The sequence below is a fragment of the Stegostoma tigrinum genome, chromosome 24 (genome assembly GCF_030684315.1).
Source record: "Stegostoma tigrinum isolate sSteTig4 chromosome 24, sSteTig4.hap1, whole genome shotgun sequence".
NCBI lineage: Eukaryota > Metazoa > Chordata > Chondrichthyes > Orectolobiformes > Stegostomatidae > Stegostoma > Stegostoma tigrinum.
The window spans coordinates 13,600,636-13,620,905 of record NC_081377.1 but is presented as its reverse complement, the minus strand read 5'-3'; the positions used below and the strand labels follow the sequence as shown (position 1 = coordinate 13,620,905).

Below are 20,270 nucleotides of genomic sequence, written 5' to 3'. Positions count from 1 at the left end.
CAATCATAAACAAGGCAATAATTTCATCAGAACAGTTGTCATTCAAATGCCCGAGAAGGACCCCATTCAATCTATAATCTTTGTTGAGTTAAATGCTGTCAGAAAGGGCATCTAGAATTGACCAGAGTTTACATCCGACACTGACCATTCACAACACCTGTCCACGAGATGTTGAAAACATAATGAATATTGTCTGAAATAGACTCATAAGCAACTCATAAAGTGAATGCTTGTTTCTCGCTCCACAGATGCTGCCAAACCTGCTGAATATTTCCAACATTTTCTGGTTACCTTTCGGAGTTCCAACATTTGCAATATATTTTGCTATTATTTGTGTGAAATAATTATTGTTAATTGTTGATTTGGAGAAGAAAAAATCCTTGATCTCTCACTGTGAAATTTGTTAATTGATCAGTTTTATTTATAGCCATCAAACTAACTAGCACATTTCCAATTTTCCCAGCTGTTTCAGAGAAAGACTGAAGTCACTAGGGTGAAGTATAACTAAATACCATATGATTGCAACAGTTCTAGAGTTCTTGTCAAGGCTATGTGTCTGAGTGCAGAGAATACCCTGCCAGAGTCAGGCAGTGAGGATGCAAAAATAGCAAGATGTTCTTGAATATTGCTTTGTTACTCTCAGCAGAGGTTTCTCTCAGTATCTAATCAATTCTTATTCTATGGAGAGAACTTCAGTGTCTCTTCATGTTGGTGTCTGATTGAACATGTCAAAATGCATCATAAAAGCTCTCACTTCAATGCTAAGACATGAGCCCTGGACAAATATGAAAGTCACAGAACAATGTGTAGCCTTACTTATTCAAGCCACTTCTCACAAGTGTTCCTGTAAACAATGCTGTTACCTTGTTTTCTCCAAGATCCAAAATGTTCCCTGTTGCCTACAATAGTGATGTAGGAGCAGCCCTGTCTGTGGACCATCCAAGGGGGAGACTGAACTTGTTCATAATTTTAAAATGAGATCTGAAAATGCAACCAGTCTCTTTAGAGCACAGAAATGGACTTCACGTCCCACTGTGACTTTGTTGGCTCTTTTCCAGAATTGTCAGAACTAACAGAATTGATTCACCCTCTCTATAGCTGGAATCTTCATCCAGTTCAGTCAATGGCTTTTGGGCATGTTGAAGGTAAGCCAAAGTTTTTTTTAGCCATATGGAGGCCTCATTCTCTACTTCCCTTGAGTAAAAGGTAATGAGAGTAGGGGATCAGAAATTATGGAGAAAACCAACATGTGCTCCCCCATAATTCAGTTCTTTAGCATGAGAAGGCACAGCCATATCAGTAAGCATGCATGAAATTTCAACATGGTCTTATCACTAACCGTCGCCATGGGAGACCATATTCAGCAGATTGTGAACAGTCTCCATTAATAAAAGCTGCTGGCTCTGTAGTACACTGTTGTTCTGGGTGGCTACATTCAGCTGCTTTTCTAGTTCCCCGATAATTGTACTCTGCTTCACCAACAGGTCCTGCATCTCCAGCTTCTCTGCTTTTATTGACTGAAGCTCAGTTTCATGTTTACCTTCCATTTCCAGAACTTTCTGCTCGAGAAAGCTGAAAGACAAGATGTGCCAGAGAATATCAACATGCTTACACTTCACTGAATAAAGATTAGTATATTCAGCATTCTGTAAGGAATGCTTGCAGATGTTAGACTGATAATTCATGAAAAAGTGATTTTACTTTTATTCCTAAAAGAGTTCAAAATTCCAGAACTTTATTTGTCACTTTTTTCCAGCAGTCATGGCAATAGCTGTATTTCAGGACGGTATGAGATTTCTAGCTTAGAGGAGATTTGCAAACTCAAGGGTTAAAAGTCTCCACACTCCCAGCACCAAAAGAGTTTCTTAATACTTTGATCGTGGTATATACAATTTTGAGATTAGTTTGTTTAATGTATTGTGGATTCAACATATTGATACAAAAAAAGATAAAAGCAAGTTAAGTCCTCGGGCAGGTCTGTGAGATGTTTATCACAGAAAAGGAAATAGATCAATTCAGGGTCAGGAATCTGACAACCAGGTCATTTCCAGGTCCTGATGACGCATTGTATTATTGTCAATTATTAGCCTCACTCGGAAAGTGGGCTGGAAATCAAGCTGCACTAGTTCCAGACTTCCCACAACAGTAATAGATTCTAAAATGTACACAGAATTCCTCAATTTGCTGGGTTTTCAGATCCAGGTTGACTAAAAGCTTGGACCATGTTTCTGTGATTGGCAAAAATTACTAGTTTTTACAAGTAAGTAGATGTTACCTACAGGTAAACAATTATGAACTGTCAGCATATAACTCCACTGATTAAAATTCTAATCCCTGATAAACTGTCACTTGAACACAGACACAGGCAGAACAAAATCTGCGTGTTTTGGATGAAGAAAACTAATAAATCAGTTCAGTGGCTTCTCTTCACAGGATTTGCTGAGATGGTTTTTGTGCTGCTCAGAATGCTGCTTCTTGGTCTTCCTTCTCTGGACATTTTCATCCATTTGTTAGAGGTAAAGGGAGATTAGTTCACACAATTGTAAATATTGCTGACTTATTAATTAAAACCATGACTTACAGCGATGGTTCGAGGGAAAAATAAATTGGTTTTCTTCAGTCCTAAAGGAGCTTTTCTTGCAGCAAGAACTCCTGAGCTGGTGAAGTTCGAATAGGTATCTTTGTGCCTTGTTCACAGACCCAAGTTGTTCAGAGCCCTGAGAACCAATCATCTTGTTGTTGGCAGGTCAAAAGGCCTTTGTCACTAGCCTACAGGCCAACCAGCTACTTGTTGCCAACCCAAGCTCCATTTGTGCGTAACACTTCAACTCCAACAAATCTGAGTTGACCTGGATGGAGAAGGCAGGACGAGGAATTGTGAGGGTGCCATTGCATTAGGCTGTGGCTTATGGCAAGATGTGAGGCAGTGAAGCGTAGGATTCAATGCTAACTCAGCTTACAACTGATGGGCAAGAAAATCTTTTGGGTGTTTCTTGCAGTGGCTTTACACCTACTTTCATCTATGAGGTTGGTTCTGGTAAAGTATCTGTTCAAGTTGTGTTGTATTAGAAGGATATATAAATTGTGATTTGGATAGGAACATGGGGACAGGCACAGGCCATTCAGCAATCACGCCTAATCTATCATTTAATCACATCAAGGTTGATCGATTCCTCAACGTCATTTAGTAGTCTTTGTTTTGTATCCTCGATACTGTATCAAACAAAATGTTATTGATCTCAGCCTTGAAAGTTACAACAGGCTAAAGCATTCAAGGATGTTGCGGAAGGGGGTTGGAGTTGAGTAGCCACTACCTTTAAGATGTAGTGTATTGCTCACTCAGTCTGTCTGAATATCTCACTGTGTGTAAAGATCTTTTTATTTCGCTATATTTTTCACCGTGGACTGAAATAGGAAATGGAATGTTTTAATAACCAAGGATTATGGATGTCATTGCTGTACTATTTAAGAGCAAATTTCGTGACACTCTTTGTTTGCTCTGTTACACGACTGTTTCTTCAAGAAGGTTGGGCTAAGTCTAGTTGCAGATGAACTGGAGTCAAGTAGTATATGTGAATGCAGATTCAGGCCAAGAGCAAGTAGCTGACTGTGGAATGGTGATTCATTGGCAAGGCAATTATTCCTGCCCATAACTATGTAATTGGCTCTCAAGTAGCTGAAAAGCTTGTCGGTGTGAATGTTTGGGCAGTGGTCAGAGGATGATTGACAAAGAAGGAGTTGTCTTTCTTGCTACAATAAAAATACACCTCAGCTTTGAAGGGAGCCAGTTTGTATCCATTCATCAGTTGCTGTAAGCTGGGCTCTTAAACCAACAACCATTTATTAATGTGCAACAGTCTTCCTGTGCATCCTACAAACAATTGTGAAGTCCTGGAGAAGGAAGGTTGATAAGCAGCAAGTCCTAATGAGCAAGAAAGGATCATTTCAGTGTACTTTGTAGACAAGGGTCTTGACCTGCCTTCCCAGTCTTTTTCTCCATCCTTCAAACACAAGGTTTATTTTTCTCTGTCTTTGTATGTCTGTCCATGTATGTGTAAAGGGGATTTTGCATTTTTGACTGATGAAGTTACATTTTGATGATTTATATTTGTTTACCTGTAGATAGAATCTACTTGGTTGTAATAACTAATCATTCTTCCAAGTGCAGAAATCTGATCCACACTTTCTGCCAATCTGTCAATATACAAGACATATAAATTGGGGATTTATATGCACTTTTATAAAACTTTTATCATTTGCAATGAGTCTGGGATTAGTGAGGCTTGATTTCCAGCATGCTATCCCAGTGAGGCATTACAGCCCCACAAGTTCTGTTTGAATTTGGAATCATACATAGGACTGAGCTCAGAAGAATAAATCTCGAGAACTTTTTATTTCTGCCCATTTCAACAGGATGTTTCAATTTGTCTCACAGTTTGAGTCTATAGCAGCTTCAGTGACAATTCCAGCTGCATTTAAACACACCTGTTCTTTTCATGGAGTTTGGTAATTTCCTGCGTCTGCACCATGATTTGTTTCTCCAGTTTGTTTGTTGAAAGTGAATTCTCCAGCAACTGGATTTCAAGACGCGACGTTTGATTCAGAACCTCAAAAATAAGGCAAGTTATTATTGACAATGGAAAGGAACAGTTCACATTGGAGCCAGAATTCAGCACTTGCTAAACTTTGAGTTGTCAATTAGTTTAAACTGGAAGCCTGCGGTGAATGTTGAATATACACTGAAATTTATTTTGTTATAGAACATAGAACAGTACAGCACAGGGACATACTCTTCAGCCCATGATGTTGTGCTGAACATGATGCCAAATTAAACTGATCCCTTCTGCCTGCCCTTGGCCCCTATCTCTCCATTCCTTGCATTTTCATGAGTTTGTTTAAAAGTTCCCTAAATGCCCCTGTCATATTTGTCTCTGGCAATGCGTTCTGAATTCCTTCCACTCTTTGTGTAAAATTCTTGTCTCTCACATCCCCTTTGAACTTTTGCCCTCTCATCTTAATACATGCCTCCTAGTATTAGACATTTCAAATCTGGGGGAGAAAGAAAAGAATCTTTCAAAACTATCCAGGGTTGAATTGTTGACCAGCAGTGTGCCATCTCATAATTTACTCAACTTCTCTCAAGTCCCTCCTCAACCTCCACCACCCCAGAGAAAACAAGCCAAGATTTCCTAGCCTGTCCTTCCAGCTTATATCCTCTAATCCAATCAGCATCCTGGTAAACCTCTTCTGCACCGTCTCCAAAGCCTCCATATCCTTCCTGTAATGTGGCAACTAGCATTGAATGCAATACTCTAAGTGTGACCTTACCAAAGTCTTAAGCTGCAACATGACATCCTGACTCTTTACTCAATCACGCGAACAATGAAGGCAAGCATGCCATACACCTTTTTTGACACCCTATCTACTTGTATGGCAACTTTCAGGGAGCTATGAACTTGAACCCCTAGATCCCTCTGCACAACAATGCCGCTCAGGGTACTGCCATTAACTGCATATTTTTCCTTAACATTTGACCTTCCAAAGTGCAACACCTCACATTTATCTGGTTGACCTCCATCTGCCATTTCTCCACCAATATCTGCAACTATCTATATCTCACTGTATCATTTGATAGCATTCCACACTATCCACAACTCCACCATTCTTTGTATTGTCTGCAAACTTACTAACCCCCTCATCTATATTCTCATCAGAGCCATTTATACATATTACAAAAAGCAGAGATCCCAATATGGGTCCCTATGGAACACCATCAGTCACGGAACGCCAACCAGAAAGAAACCTACACTAATCTCTGCCTTCTATCGGCCAACCAAGTCACCGGGGATCGCATGCATTTTAATCCTCTGGAAGGAACAACTATGAGGGACCTTGTTGAAAGCCTTACTAAAATCCATATGGGCAATATCCTCCTGCTCTACCGTCATTGATCACCTTCATCAATTCTTTGAAAAATTCAATCAAGTTACGAAGACATGACCTACCCCGTATAGAGCTATACTGACCATTCCTAATTAGGCCATGCTTTTCCAAATGCACATAAATCCTACTCTAGGAATTTTCTCAAATATCTGTCCAACCTCTGATGTGAGACTCACTGTCTATATTTTCCTAGATTATCCTTATTTCCCTTCATAGGCAAAGAACAACTTTAGATACTTACCAGTCCATCAGGACCTCTCCAGTGGCTAGCACAGATACAAAGATCTTGTTCAATGCTCTAACAATCTCCTGTCTTGCTTCTCTCAACAACCTGGGGTAGATACTTTCAGGGCCTGGGGACTTACCTGCCTTCATGCTTCTCAAGAGGCCCAACATCACTTCTTTCTTGATCTCAAAATGTCCTAGCATATGAGCATGCTTCACACAAATCTCACTATTCTCCATATCCTTCTCCTGGGTGAATACCGATGCAAAGTACTCATTTAGAATCTCACCCACATCCTCTGCCTCCAAGCACAATTTCCCTTCTTTATCCTTGAGTGATGCTACCTTCTTCCCAGTTATCCTCTTGTTTTTACTGTACACAAAGAATTGTTCTCCTAATTCCCTGCTTGAGTTCTTTCCTGCTTTCTTTATATTCCTTGTGGGCTCTGTCCAAGTTTAGTTTTGTAAACCTAATGTATGTTTCTTTTCTCCTTTTGTCTTAGTTCACAACGTCCCTCATTATCCAAGAGTCCCTTGCCATGTCATCCTTGTCCTTCCTTCTTGCCCAGGCCTGAACTCTGATCAGTAGATCTTTAAACAATTCCCTCATGTCAAGTGTGGATTTGCCAATAACAGCTCATCCCAATTAATATTCCCTAGTTCCTGTCTAATACTGACAAAACTTGCCCTCCCTCACTTTAGTATCTTCTCACAAGGCCCTGATTATCATTATTCATAGCTATCTTAAAATTTAAGTTGTGATCCAAAATGCTTTCCCACTAAAATGTCAGTCATCTGGGTAGACTCATTAGCCAATACAATGTCCAGTATGGCCCTTCAGTCAATATTGGGGAACTTGAAGTCACCCACAATGAAAACCATGTTGTTATTGCATCTTTCCACAATCTGCCTACATATTTGTCCCTCAATATCTCAGTGGCTGTTCAGGGGGTTGTTGCATAATCTTTTCAGAGTGATGGTACCCATACTATTTTTGAGCTGTACCCATGTTGCTCAGTGGATGAGCCCTCCAGTATGTCTTATCTGAGGATCTTCATGGTGGACTGGTGAGTAAGGTTCGATCACATGGAATAGAGGGGAATCTAACAATCTGGATAAAGAATCAGCCTGAAGTTAGAGGACAGAGGGTGGTGGTAGGCAGGTGCTTTGCAGACTGAAGGCCTTTGACCAGCAGTGTGCCACAAGAATTGGTGCTGAATTCATTGCTTTTAGTCATTTTTATAAATGATTTGGATGTGAACATAGGAGGAATGGATAGTAAGTTTGCAGATGGCACCAAAATTGGAGTTGTAGAGGCCCGCAAAGAAAATTATCTCGAAGTTCAACAGGACGTTGATCAAATGGACCAATGGGCCAAGGAGTGTCTGATGGAGTTTACTTTAGGCAAATGTGAGGAGCTGCATTTTAGAAAGGCAAATTAGTTAATTGTACACATGAGGTAAGGTAATAGGAAGTGTTGCTGAACAAAGAGATCTTGGAGTGCTTGTTTGTAGTTCCTTGAAAGTGGAGTTGCAGGTAAATAGGATAGTGAAGAAGACACTTGATATGCTTGCCTTTGTTTGTCAGTGCATTGAGTAGAAAAGTTGGGAGATTATGTCACGGCTGTACAGGACATTGGTTAGGCCACGATTACAATACTGCCTGAACTTCTATTCTCCCTGCTATGGGAATGATGTTGTGAAACTTGAAACGGCTCAGAAAAGATTTATAAGGATGTCGCCAGGGTTGGAGCGTTTGAGCTACAGGGAGAGGCTGAATAGGCTGGGCGTATTTTCCCTGGAGTGTTGGAGGCTGAGGGGTAACCTTATAGAGGTTTATAAAATCTTGAGGGGCATAGATAGGGTAAATATCCAAGTCTTTTTCCCAGGGTAGGGGACTCAAAACTTGAGTTCATAAGTTTAAGGTGAGGGAGAATGATTTAAAAGGGAACTGAGGGGTAACTTTCTCACACTGAGAATGGTGTGTGTATGGAATGAGCTGCCAGAGGAAATGGTGGAGGCTGGTACAGATGCAACATTTAAAAGGCATCTGATGGCTATTCGAATAGGAAGGGTTTAGAGAGATATGGGCCAAATGCTGACAAATGTGACTAGATTTATTCCAGATATTTGATCAGTGTGGATGTGTTGAGCCAAAGGGCTGTTTCCTTGCTGTACATCTCTATGATTCAATGACTCTTTGAGTGCAGATGTGACATTCTCCCTGATTAATAGTGCAACTCCTCCACTTCTTTCACCTTTCTCTCTCTCACGCCTAAAACAACAAAGCTGGAGAAAGTTGATCAGCCAGTCCTGTCCTTCTCTCAACCAAGTCTGTGTAATGGCCATAGCTCCATGTACTGATCCAGGCTGTAAGCTCATCTGCCTTCACTATAATTGTCTTTGCATTGAAATAAACACACCAGCCCACTTATATCATCGTGTTCATTTACCAGTCTCTGCCTGTCCTTCTTTTCCGACTTACTAGTCCTAACGTTTGTTTTTCCCTCAATCCCTCCACTTGCTGACTTGTTGCTCTGGTTCCCAGCTCCCTGCCTCTCTACTTTAAGCCCTCCCAAGTAGCACTAGCAAACCTCCCTGCAAGGATTTTACTGCTGAATTTCTACATTTGAAATGTTTTAGATTTTTACCGGAGTTCTAGTTATGTATTGGTCAATGTTTTACACTGCAGCACTTGCTTATGCCGTAATTTTGTAACTGGCAAGAAGATTGCAGGCAAATTACAGCTGGCATAGTCAGTACTTTGGGTGAGTGAGTGAGTGAGTGAGTGATTGAGGAGTCAGTGAGTGAGTGAGTAAGTGCGTGAGTGAGTGAGTGAATGAGTGAGTGACTCAATTAATGATTGAATGAGTGTGTGAATGATTTAGTGTGTGTAAGAGTGAGAAAGTGTGAGAATGTAAAAGAATATCACTGACAGAACGTCTGAGTGAGTGCATGAGTGAGTAAGTGGATTGATTGAGTCAGCTGTTGGCTTGAGTGGTATATCTAGATCAATAGGGTTCAAGTGATATTGAAAGATGTCCAGGTCTGATCAGTTGGGATGGAGGAGAATAGCTGGCTCTGATCGGGTTGAGGGCACAGTGATTGGAGAGTGATGTGAAGATGATGTCGCTGGCTATACTAGTGTTTATTGCCCATCTCTAATTGTCCATTTGATCGTTGAGAGTCAACCAGGCTGCATTGGGTCTGGAGTCACACGCAGCCCAAACCAGATAAGATGGCCGTTTCCTTAAAGGACATTAATGCCCCAGAGGGGCTTTTCCCCAACTATCATTGTCTAATGGTGACAATGATTTCATGGTTATCATTAGAGTTTTAGTTCCAGAGTTTCATTGGATTCAAATTCCACCATATTCTGTAGTAGGATTTGAATCCCTGTCCTCAGAACTGAGGAGTTCATTATTATTCTGGGTAACGGTCACCAGACCCGAAACATTAACTCTGCTTTTTTTCTTCACAGATGCTGCCAGACCTTCTGAGCTTTTTCATGAAACTTCTGTTTTTGTTCCTGATTTACAGCATCCGCGGTTCTTTCGGTTTTTATTGAGAAGTTTAAATTTCCAGGGTAGTTTCAATGCATGCGTGTGTACCAGAATTTCTCCAGGACGTCAACAGCCTACAGCAACCTGAATCCAGATTTTGCTATTCTAGGCATTGGAATAATTTAGCCAATGTTTCTTGCTGTCGTGGGCTTATATTTTAATGTCTGGAGTTTGTCATACAATGTGAGACAGTGATTAAAAACAATATTTAGTCACTATTGGTTCCCAAAGGAGTTAAGTTGGGATCAGATCAAGTGCAAAAAAAGGTAAAAATCTCCAACCCAGGCTGAACTCAATCATTTCTGGACTTAATGGAAATGGAACACATGAAGACAGAGAAGATGCAACCGAAGCAACCCCATGAAATTGGATTGGGAATTCTAATGCACCATTACAATGTGGCATCCCATTCAACTTCAGTTATAGATTTGACAAAGGTTCGGGGTGGGAGCCAATGGTGCTGTGGGTAACATCCCTGCATCAATAGCTCCAGGTTAGAGACCCACCTCACCTTCGATGGCCAAAGGAAATGTAGCCAAGCAGATTAAGTATCAACCTGAAAATCATTCTTACACAATCCAATGACAGGCAGTAAGGACAGGAGAGATGGTCACCCACGTGATAGAAAAAACATTGGAACCTCTGCTTCAACGTCTATTGCTCCGGAAATCAATGTGTACAGAAATGTACTACTTGCCACAGCAACTCAAACTTGCTCTGTGATGCGTAGCATTCTGAAACCACAGTCTTAACCTTAGCTGATGGTTTTATTTGCTATAATATTGAAACAGCCTCTACATTCTGTTTCTTTTTTTTTCTGGAAGACTGAGCCCATGACCTTGCTGGACACTCAAAGCATTTTCTGGAGCTTTTTTTCACTGACCTATCCTTACCACAGGCCTGGCAGCTCACATGAGGTGAGAGCTGTTTCATTGAGAAGGTAAGTGCATTATTTTGGGCTATCTGGCGAATGAATGTTTCCTCATGGTTGTTAAGACTTTCTCTAGGACTGAATACAAATTGCTGACTCATAAACTGAACCCTCCCCACCATCACAGTTGGGGATTATATCCCTCCATGAACCACCTCACTGCCTTCACTCCCAATAGCATATGCAATTTTCCTAACTGCTCTGAAAGAGTTCTTCACTGATTTGGAAGCCTGAATTGTCAATCAGAATGATTTTGGTAACACTATCAAATAATAAGTTGATCTGTGGGACTATATTTCCAGGATTTTCAGGTTTCCTTACCAAAATATTGCGCTTTCATCCCAAAAGACCCATCCTGTTTGAAGAATCTAGACCATTATTTTAATGGGTGGAAATTGCAGTTATCAGAGGTACAGAGGACGTGGGACTCCTGGTGTGTGAATCACAAAAAAATTACTATACAATATACCAACTGATCAGGATGGCAATCGATATTCTGTGATTTATTGCATGGGGCAGCATGGTGGCTCAGCAGCTAATACTGCTGCTTCATAGCACAAGGGATCCAGGTTGAAATCCACCCTCGGGCAACTGTATGGAGTTTGCACATTCTCCCCGTGTTTGCATGGATTTCCTCTGGGTGTTCTCGTTTCCTCCTGGATTCCAAAGATGTGTAGGTTAGGTGGATTGGCCATGGGAAATGCAGGGCTACAGGGATACAGTAGTGTTGGGGAGTGAGTCTGGGTGGGATACTCTTCAGAGGGTCAGTGTGGACTTGTTGGGCCAAATGGCCTGTTCCCACACCCTAGGGATACAATGGGCCATGTTATCAAGACCAATAACTGCTGCCATTCATCACAGTGGGTAGCACTATCATGTCAGTTACCAGAACTCCAAGATTGTGTACTTCAGACCTGAATTCACTTCAGCCAATGTATTGCTTTTCAATTTTAGTTAAAGCTACCTTGTAGGCGAATATACAGCAGCTGTTAGACTCCAAAAGCAGAAAAAAAGAAATGCTAAGATTATTTGCTTCAGTGATATTTACTGGGGGATAAATGCAGACAGAATGCCCTCTCCGGTGCCCCCGAAGCTCTTTGAATTTCTCAACCTGCTCCTGGTAGCATTATTCCATCCGAATGTTCCTCACCTCGCCCAGTCTGTTCTGTACTCTCAATGGGATTCTGTCTCTCAACCAAATTCTCTCTCAGATAATTGTGTTTAGTTTTACGTAGGACCTACACTTTGTCCATAAAAGCATTTTGAAACATTTCTCTTGTTTCCCAATATTAGTTGAACAAACATCTTTTAATATCATTCTATCTGACGTGGATAAAAATTATATGGAATTCCTTGAGTGCAAACAAATGTGATTGTGACCCATCTTTCTTTGGCAATGCCAAGCAAAGGGCTTCTAAAAGTAATAACATACTTCAGACTATGATTATTTACAAAGGCATATTCTGTGGAGGTTTCAGATTGTCTAACCCAAAGACTCCTTAATACGTGTGTTAAATGGAAAGCAGAAAGAAACCGAGCTGAGAGTACAAAATGTAGAAATTAAATGGGAGATTCCTGAAAAACAAATGACAATCAGAAGTGCAGTGCTCAGTAAATACGTGATGTTAAACAGAAAGTAAATGTTCGCCATGTGTGTGTTTTATATAAAAGAAATTGTTGGATCTGGAGGCAACAGAAAATGAAGAGTCTTTCACTCAAAATAAACTGTAGTCAGTGTATGTTAGACTAGGAGTAATCGCAGGAAGGAAAATGCTATAAAGAGATCAGCAATGCAGAAATTTTATATTTTATAATTTGAATCTGGGGCATTTTGCAATGGAGGCTTTGTCTGGAAGGATTCAAATAAAAATATCTATGTTCAAAACTGCTGCATATTCAATGGAAGAACAGTAGCAAAATCCAAACTGGGTTAAATTCAATCTGTTCCAATTCAAATTAGGAAATAATTGTGGCACTCTTTGTGCTGACTCCAAATTCATCTAAATCTTTTGCAAGAAAGTACATTAACATTTGCCGGGCAATTAGTTTTGAAAAAAAAAACAGATTAATGAGAGAAGGTCATTGATGCTACTTGGATAAATGAATGGATTACCTGTGTTTCCACATCGGTGAGCTTGCGAGTTTGTTCTGCAGTTTGAGTCAGGAGATTAGTTCCTATTTCCAACATGGCTGCAGTTTGGTTCTGCACTGCATTTCGCTGGATCTCCACTATCTCAGTCTTCACGCTGTCCTGAATATAATTTTCAAGCTGCAATGAAATGATATAAACCATTTTATAGAGGCTGTGTGGTGACTCAGTATATTAAAAAAAATGCACCCAGCTTTCAAGTTGCAACGTGATAGAGAAAACACATTTTTGAAAAGTTTATTGAATCTACTGGTTCTGAAGAGAAAGCCTACAGCATCACTAGTGTGATTTTATATTCCATTTTTAATGCACTAAAATGTTCAGTGCCTCTTCACAGGAACATTATCATTCAAAATTCAATACCACACCCTATAAGACAATGTCAGGCCAAACAATTAACTGTTGGCCAGAGGTGGCTTTTTGGTGCAAGTTGAAGCAATAAGTAGATCGAGAAGGTACAGACGTAATTCCAGAGTTTAGGTCTTTTGCAGCAAGAGGAACATGGATATATAAGAAGGTTTTAGGACAGGCAGAGCTTTCTTCTTTCTAAGAGTTTCATTATCAGACACTCTTATTTTGACGAGGGATTTTCACCTTTGAGGCCTCTTTCAAAGACACAGCATAGGTGTCAAAGCTCTTTCAAAGCAGGAATCTAAAGCACCAGGACTTCTAACAAAGAACTGAGGAATGAATTTCCATGGGCTGTTCACCAATTTAATTGCTGCATCTTCAGCAGAAGAGAGTCTGTAACCCCAAGGATATCTGTATGCACGCTGCGTTTTCCATTAATTTTACAGACTTCTGATGAAGTGACAATGAGTTACTTGGAGCGCAGAGGCAAAAAATTGTTCCCTAATTCCTGAGGTCTCTTAAAACTTTCCTGCCATAATGGCAGTGTGGTATGCTTCTTTCTCATGTTCCACTCTTCTACTGAATTTACAGTGGGAGACAGGGAGTATTTCCATAAGACGTTCCTGCCTGTATTATGCAAATTATTTCTATTTCTTGTAGCATTAGTTTGATTTTAATTGGAACATTTTAATTTCAGACAATATATGTACATTGTGTTTTATGTTTCAAGCTCACTAATCAGACATCTAATCAAATTATCTCATTGACTATTTTCCATTAAAAACTTCATAACAATGATAATTTGCTGTACTATTGCTTGGCATCCAGTTGACATGACAACGTCTCCACCATGGCATTTCAGATGCTTTCAATGTAAGAAAAGGAAATGAAATGAAGCTGCTAGTAACCATTGATTCAAATGAAAGTACAATCATTGGGGCAGAGGATACATTTTTATGCGTCCCTCGGGACACCTATTTTTAAAAATTTATAGGAATTGATAGCCGATTTTGAAAAGTACCCAGTTCTAATTCACTGCGAGGAAACAAAATCAGACACAGGGTTAAAAAATGGGCTGACAGTTCGCCACAAGTTTGCTTTATGTTTTTGACAAACATCATTTTCACCCTTGCAACCCGTTTAAGAGCCAGCCCGATATCAATGGAGGTTATAGAATGATTTTGAATCCAGTAAAGAATCTACTTCGGTACATTTATTATGCAAAATCGATAGTTATTAAGAAAATTTCTCCAATTCACCCAATTCCGTTAATAACATGAACAAAAATGTGAAGGAATTCTGGAGTTAGTCATTGTAAACTTCTTGACCTGTAAACAGGAAGTGAATTGTCCCTCACGTTGCACTGCTTGTGGTAAGTTGGCAGTAAAAAGACCGATTGGGAATGGAGTTGTTCTGATGACAAGACACAAGCCTGACTTGGCACTTCTCACGGTGAAATATGGGGTCCGAAGAAGGATGTGGATCAGGGGTTGTACCAGAAATGTCACACAATCAAGTAACAAGAGATTGCTGATTAACATATAATTCTAGACTTGGTGAGTATTAACATAAGTTATCAGGTCAGTTAATCAGATTGACAAACAGAAGAGTTCTAAATCTTGCGTCTCTATTATACTTCTAACATACCCCAGTTTGTAGTGTGTGTTCTTCCAGCATCTTCACACTGCACAAGTTATCCTACTATGCATTTTGTCAATAAAACATTAATTGTCACCCCCATACTTTTGCATGTTGCTGGTGCACAAAACGTTTTTGCATATCAGCCTACTTGGTTTATATAATTATTTCATTTCCTGCATGTTTAAAATTGTTCTGGCATGGTAGGTGTATGGTGGGCCGTAATTGGCATAGGAATTGAATCCACACTCTGCTCATGGGTTGAAAGTCTCTCTCAGAATTCAGGCACTCTCGTCAAAGTTGTAAGAATCCCTCTTCCAGATACGACAGCCATGGAACAGATCCTTGCTAATAAGCAGTCTCACTCAAAAGTGACCTGAGGACCACTTGTGGAGAAGATAATGATGTAGTAGAATTCATTCTTTGGGGATAGTTTTGAAAGAATGTTCCTTAGCCATTACTGATGGAGTGGTATCTGATCCTCACTATATCTGAGCTGCAGCATACATAATGGGCGCTGGGCACTGAGCTTAAAGAAGAAAGATTGATTGTAGACACCAGAATGACTCACTGTAAGAGTATTTACTTTTCGTTTTATTTTAATTCATGTTTTCATGGATGTGGGTGTCATTAGCTAGCCGGCATTGCAGCCCTAATTGCCCTCAAGTAGGTGATGGTCTTGAAATGTAATAGTCCATCTGGTGAAAGTACATCCAATCTAAAAGTAAGTGTTTTCACAAAGTTTCACAAACAAGCTGAAAAACCAAGTCTGTGACAAGAGCCTGAAGTGAATCAAGAAATATATTACTGTGTGGGATAGTGGAAAATTCTGTACTTTGTTTCTAAATACTTCAGTGTTATTTAGGAACTTTATAGCTGCTCAAGTGGGTCACTCAATTGTTCCAAATGAGATAAGTTGCCATGGAAACTTATATATATCTAGCCATGCCTACCTTCTTCTTTCTGGAAAATGTGGAATATTCTTTTTCACAAAATTATGTTGATTGCCTCCTTCATCTCTTTATATATTTTTTTCCAGAACAGCGATAACTGTATCGTGGCTGCATCTTGCTTTTGGCAGTGATCAATTTCGCTTTCACATTTCTTCATTATCCCTTCCCTGCAGACCATTTCAGGGGTAAATCCATCAATCATGTTTAATGTTATGATGGGGATCAGAGTCCCAAAGCTATCACAGATACATTGTCTCTTGTTTCATTTTTAAACAAAGAGGACCTACAGCCAAAAGGCGACTGCAGATGTAAAACCAATGTCTGTCCAGAAAGGAAGTCTAGAATATCATCCCTGAATGTGCCAAGAGAAATGCAATTGGTAACTTCTCAAAACAAGAGAGGTAACTCAAAACAAACTGGACTGTGAGCCCCTGAGGCTACAGAAATAATAGACAGTAGGCAATAGATAATAGACAATAGGTGCTGGAGTAGGCCATTCGGCCCTTGGAGCCAGCACCACCATTCATTATGATCATGGCTGATCATCCACAATCAGTATCCTGTTCCTGCCTTATCCCCATAACCCTTGATCCCACTATCTTTAAGAGCGCTATCCATCTCTTTCTTGAAAGCATCCAGAGGCTTGGCCTTCACTGCCTTCTGGGGCAGAGCATTCCATATATCCACCACTCTCTGGGTGAAGAAGTTTTTCCTCAACCATATTCTAAATGCCCTACCCCTAATTTTTAAACTGTGTCCTCTGGTTCTGGACTCACCCATCAGCAGAAACATGCTCCCTGCCTCCAGAGTGTCCAATCCCTTAATAATCTTATATGTCTCAATCAGATCCCCTCTCATCCTTCTAAACTCAAGTGTATACAAGCCCAGTCACTCCAATCTTTCAACATATGATAGTTCCGCCATTCCGGGAATTGACCTCATGAACCTACGCTGCACTCCCTCAATAGCAAGAATGTCCTTCCTCAAATTTAGAGACCAAAACTGCACACACTACTCCAGGTGCAGTCTCAACAGGGCCCTGTACAGCTGCAGAAGGACCTCTTTGCTCCTATAGTCAATTCCTCTTGTTGTGAAGGCCAGCGTGCCATAAGCTTCCATCACTGCCTGCTGTACCTGCATGCTTTTTTTCATTGACTGATGTACAAGAACACCTAGATCTCGTTGTACTTCCCCTTTACCTAACTTGACTGCATTTAGATTGTAATAAGAGGCTGATTTGCATGATCCATCCCTCACATCACCACAACCCTCCTTCCCAATCTCATTGAAAAGTTGCTTTGTATGGATTTCATCCCAAACTGTAGACATGTTTTTTTCTCTAAATGCTGAAAGAATTGCAGATACTATAAATCAGTAACAAGAACAGAAACTTCTGGAAAATCTCAGTAGGTCTGGCAGCATCTGTGGAGAGAGAAATTTCAATTACTGTCCTGGTCTGTGTGACTTAGTGGCCTTGTGTACTATGAAAAGCATAGCTTGAGTACTACAATCAAACATCCCTGCACTACAGGTAAAAATAAAATTACTAAATCTCATATTGGGTGCTGCAACCAGTCATTGTCCAAAAGAAACAAGACAAAACAATTTCAGCTGACTTGCAAAGCCAGCCATCTTGAAGCCAACATCTCACCTACAAACCTGTGCTCCTTGCATTGCCCAATACTGCATCATTACTCTTGACTCATTGTCAAATGTTCACGAACCTCAGAGACTGCCCTGTATACATTGTCTCACTTTTAAACTTCTTTTGGGCTCAGGCAGAATCATTGAGTCACACAGCCCAGAAACAGACACTTCGATCCTACTCATCCATGCAGACCAGGCTTTCTAAATTGAACATGTCCCATTTGCCAGTATTTGGCCCAGATCCCTCTAAGCTCTTCCTATCACATCCAAATGTATTTTAAATGCTGTAATTGTACTCACTTCTATCACTTCCTCTGGCACTCATTTAAACAGAGTCTTGAGTTACCACAGCTACCTCAATTTCACTGACTCTTGCTTCATTTCCAAGAAGACAATATGCCCTCCTCTCAGATTGTCCATTGCGTCCAGAATCGGTTTAAATGAGCAATAAATCACTGCGACACCCTAAAGCTGTGCAAAAAACAAAGAGGAACACCTGTACAGAGTCTTCGAAAGCAATGGCTATCCTAACAGCTTCATCCGCTGATGCCTGGAAAGCAAACAACACCAAGAAGACACTGTACATCCCAACACACCGGCCACCCTACCTTATGTTAGAAACACATCCAAATTGACTACAAGACTCTTACAACCTCTTGGAATAAGGATAGCACACAAACCAACACAAGCCGCACTTCGCTGGTTACTCCCAAAGACCAAAGACCACAAACCCATAATGAGCAGGACAAATGTGGTATACAAAATACCAGGCAGCAACTGCAAGGAACACTACATAGGACAATGGGCAGGAAACTCACCACCAGATACATGAACACCAACTCACTCAAAACAGCACAACCAACCCTCTCTCGTTTCAATACACTCTGACATAGAAGGACATCAATTTGACATGGACAAAGTTACAGTACAGGGACAAGTGAGACAAAGACAAGCACTGAATTCCAGGAGGCCTGTTTTTCAACCACTGATGCAATTAACAGACATGTTGAAAGAGACTCCATCAACACACCACCATGGTCCAAAACTGGAAATAAGACAGCCCAACATGACAGATCGGACCATGTAAGTTCAGAGCGGGACAGAAAAACAGCACTTCGATAGAGGCAACACCGCATTGATGATGTCACCTAGAAGGGAGGTGAAATATTTGCATGAAAACCAGTCAGCTCGGCCAATCAATCAACTCCAGAAAGGATTCCTTTTAAACTAAACTTGTTGCGATTGAAGAAATGACAAATAAAGAAGGGAGCCAGTTTATCCCTTCTCATCTAGGTGCATAATAATTTGAGACATTCTGTCTGAAACCATATTCACTTGAGGGACCTGGCCCAAGGATTGGTCCTAATGCAACATAAACCAAAAATGATTGAGTACACAGCAGATGGGGCAACGTCTACAGACAGATAAACAGAAAGAACTTTTCAGGTTGATGTCTTGATCATCAGCTCATGAAAAATAACTGACCTAAATGTTGACATTGTTTCTCTTTATATTGATGTTTTCTATCCATTGACGATTCCCGGCATTTCCTGTTTTTATTTTGGTTTCCTGATATTTAATGTACTTTCCTTTTCTAATATAAACTCATGGATTTCCACAGCTACCTCAGTTAAACAGACTCTGCCTTCACTTCCTTGAAGACACTATTCCCTCCTCTCAGATTATCCATTGATATTGCATATGTTTTCATAATGTTGCCTTCTACACTGACTCTTCCAATTTGGACTTACTTTATTCAGCTGAGGATTCCCCTCAATGATACTGGCAGAATATATCCCATTACATCCAATTCTGATATTAAATCTTCCTCTTCCTCTCAGAAACAGATAGGGTTCCCCTTGTTCTCACTTTCTACAACATAGGTTATCAACTATTATCTATATTTCCTAATGGGTGATGCTACTGCCAAATGTCTTTGCCATGGACCCTTCACAATTCTGAAGGAATTGCTCCCCCAATGATATACCTGTGCACTCTTCAATTATTGCAAGTGTCCCTGCCTTTCCCATGCCAGATAAGCTCAAAGGTAAAACATCTACTCTTTCAACCCTTTCTTTGTTAACATCCAAGATACCAATATTGTTCCTGGTTGCTTCATTTATTCTCTTGATGTGTATTTTTAAAATTATTTCTTCTGCTTTTAATAGCTCGAAAATTTACTCCTCAGTTAACTCAAGGAAGAGACCACGAAAAATTGTTTGCCTGAGAGAAAGGTATACACAAAAGGAGAGACATTCCACATTAATGTATTGCATTCACTGCTCACAGACCAATCTCCTCTACTATGGGCAAGTTAAATACAAACTGTAGAACCAATTTGCTGAACACCTCTGTTCAGTCCACAACGCTGAAATTTTGACTGCTTATCATTTTAATTCTCCAGTGTATTCCCATTCCAACTTTTCTGTCTTTGGTCTTGAGTGCTGGTTCAAAGATGTTCACAAATGTTTGAGGAACATTTTTCAGTGGAGAAAAGTCAGATCAGATCATAACACTACACCGATTCTTTCAGAAAGTAAATGCTGGTAGTAATTCTGTTATTATTGTTTACTGCTCATTTTGGAATCCATCTTTATTTTCCACCACTTTTTTTGTCTTCTGCCATTAACAATTCTGATATTTAATGTTTCCTGCATACACTCCAACATCAACCTTCTTTTTTGTTCCTTCCCCACCTCCCTTCATATTTAGCCTCTATTTTTGCTGACAGCCGACAGCATCACTAGCCTCTTCCCGTTCTCAGGGAAAGATCTGCACCCTTAAATGTTAACTCAGTTTCTGTCTCCGCAGATGCTGCTGTTCTGAGTCCCACCAAGTTGCATGTTTTTTTCCCAAGTCAGGACACCTCAG

The 20,270-nt window shown here is 40.3% G+C and overlaps 1 protein-coding gene across 2 annotated transcripts in view; it reads right to left on the bottom strand.

The window, feature by feature from the left end:
* Window positions 1-20,270, bottom strand: part of angpt2b (angiopoietin 2b) — a 215,908-nt gene that overhangs the window by 113,677 nt on the left and 81,961 nt on the right. For both annotated transcript variants that reach the window (XM_048558424.2, XM_048558425.2), the window contains exons 3-5: window positions 12,775-12,930; window positions 4,486-4,607; window positions 1,340-1,572 (exon numbers count right to left, since the gene is read on the bottom strand). In XM_048558424.2, the coding sequence (XP_048414381.1) occupies window positions 1,340-1,572; window positions 4,486-4,607; window positions 12,775-12,930 (511 nt within the window). The remainder of the gene's footprint in view (window positions 1-1,339; window positions 1,573-4,485; window positions 4,608-12,774; window positions 12,931-20,270) is intronic.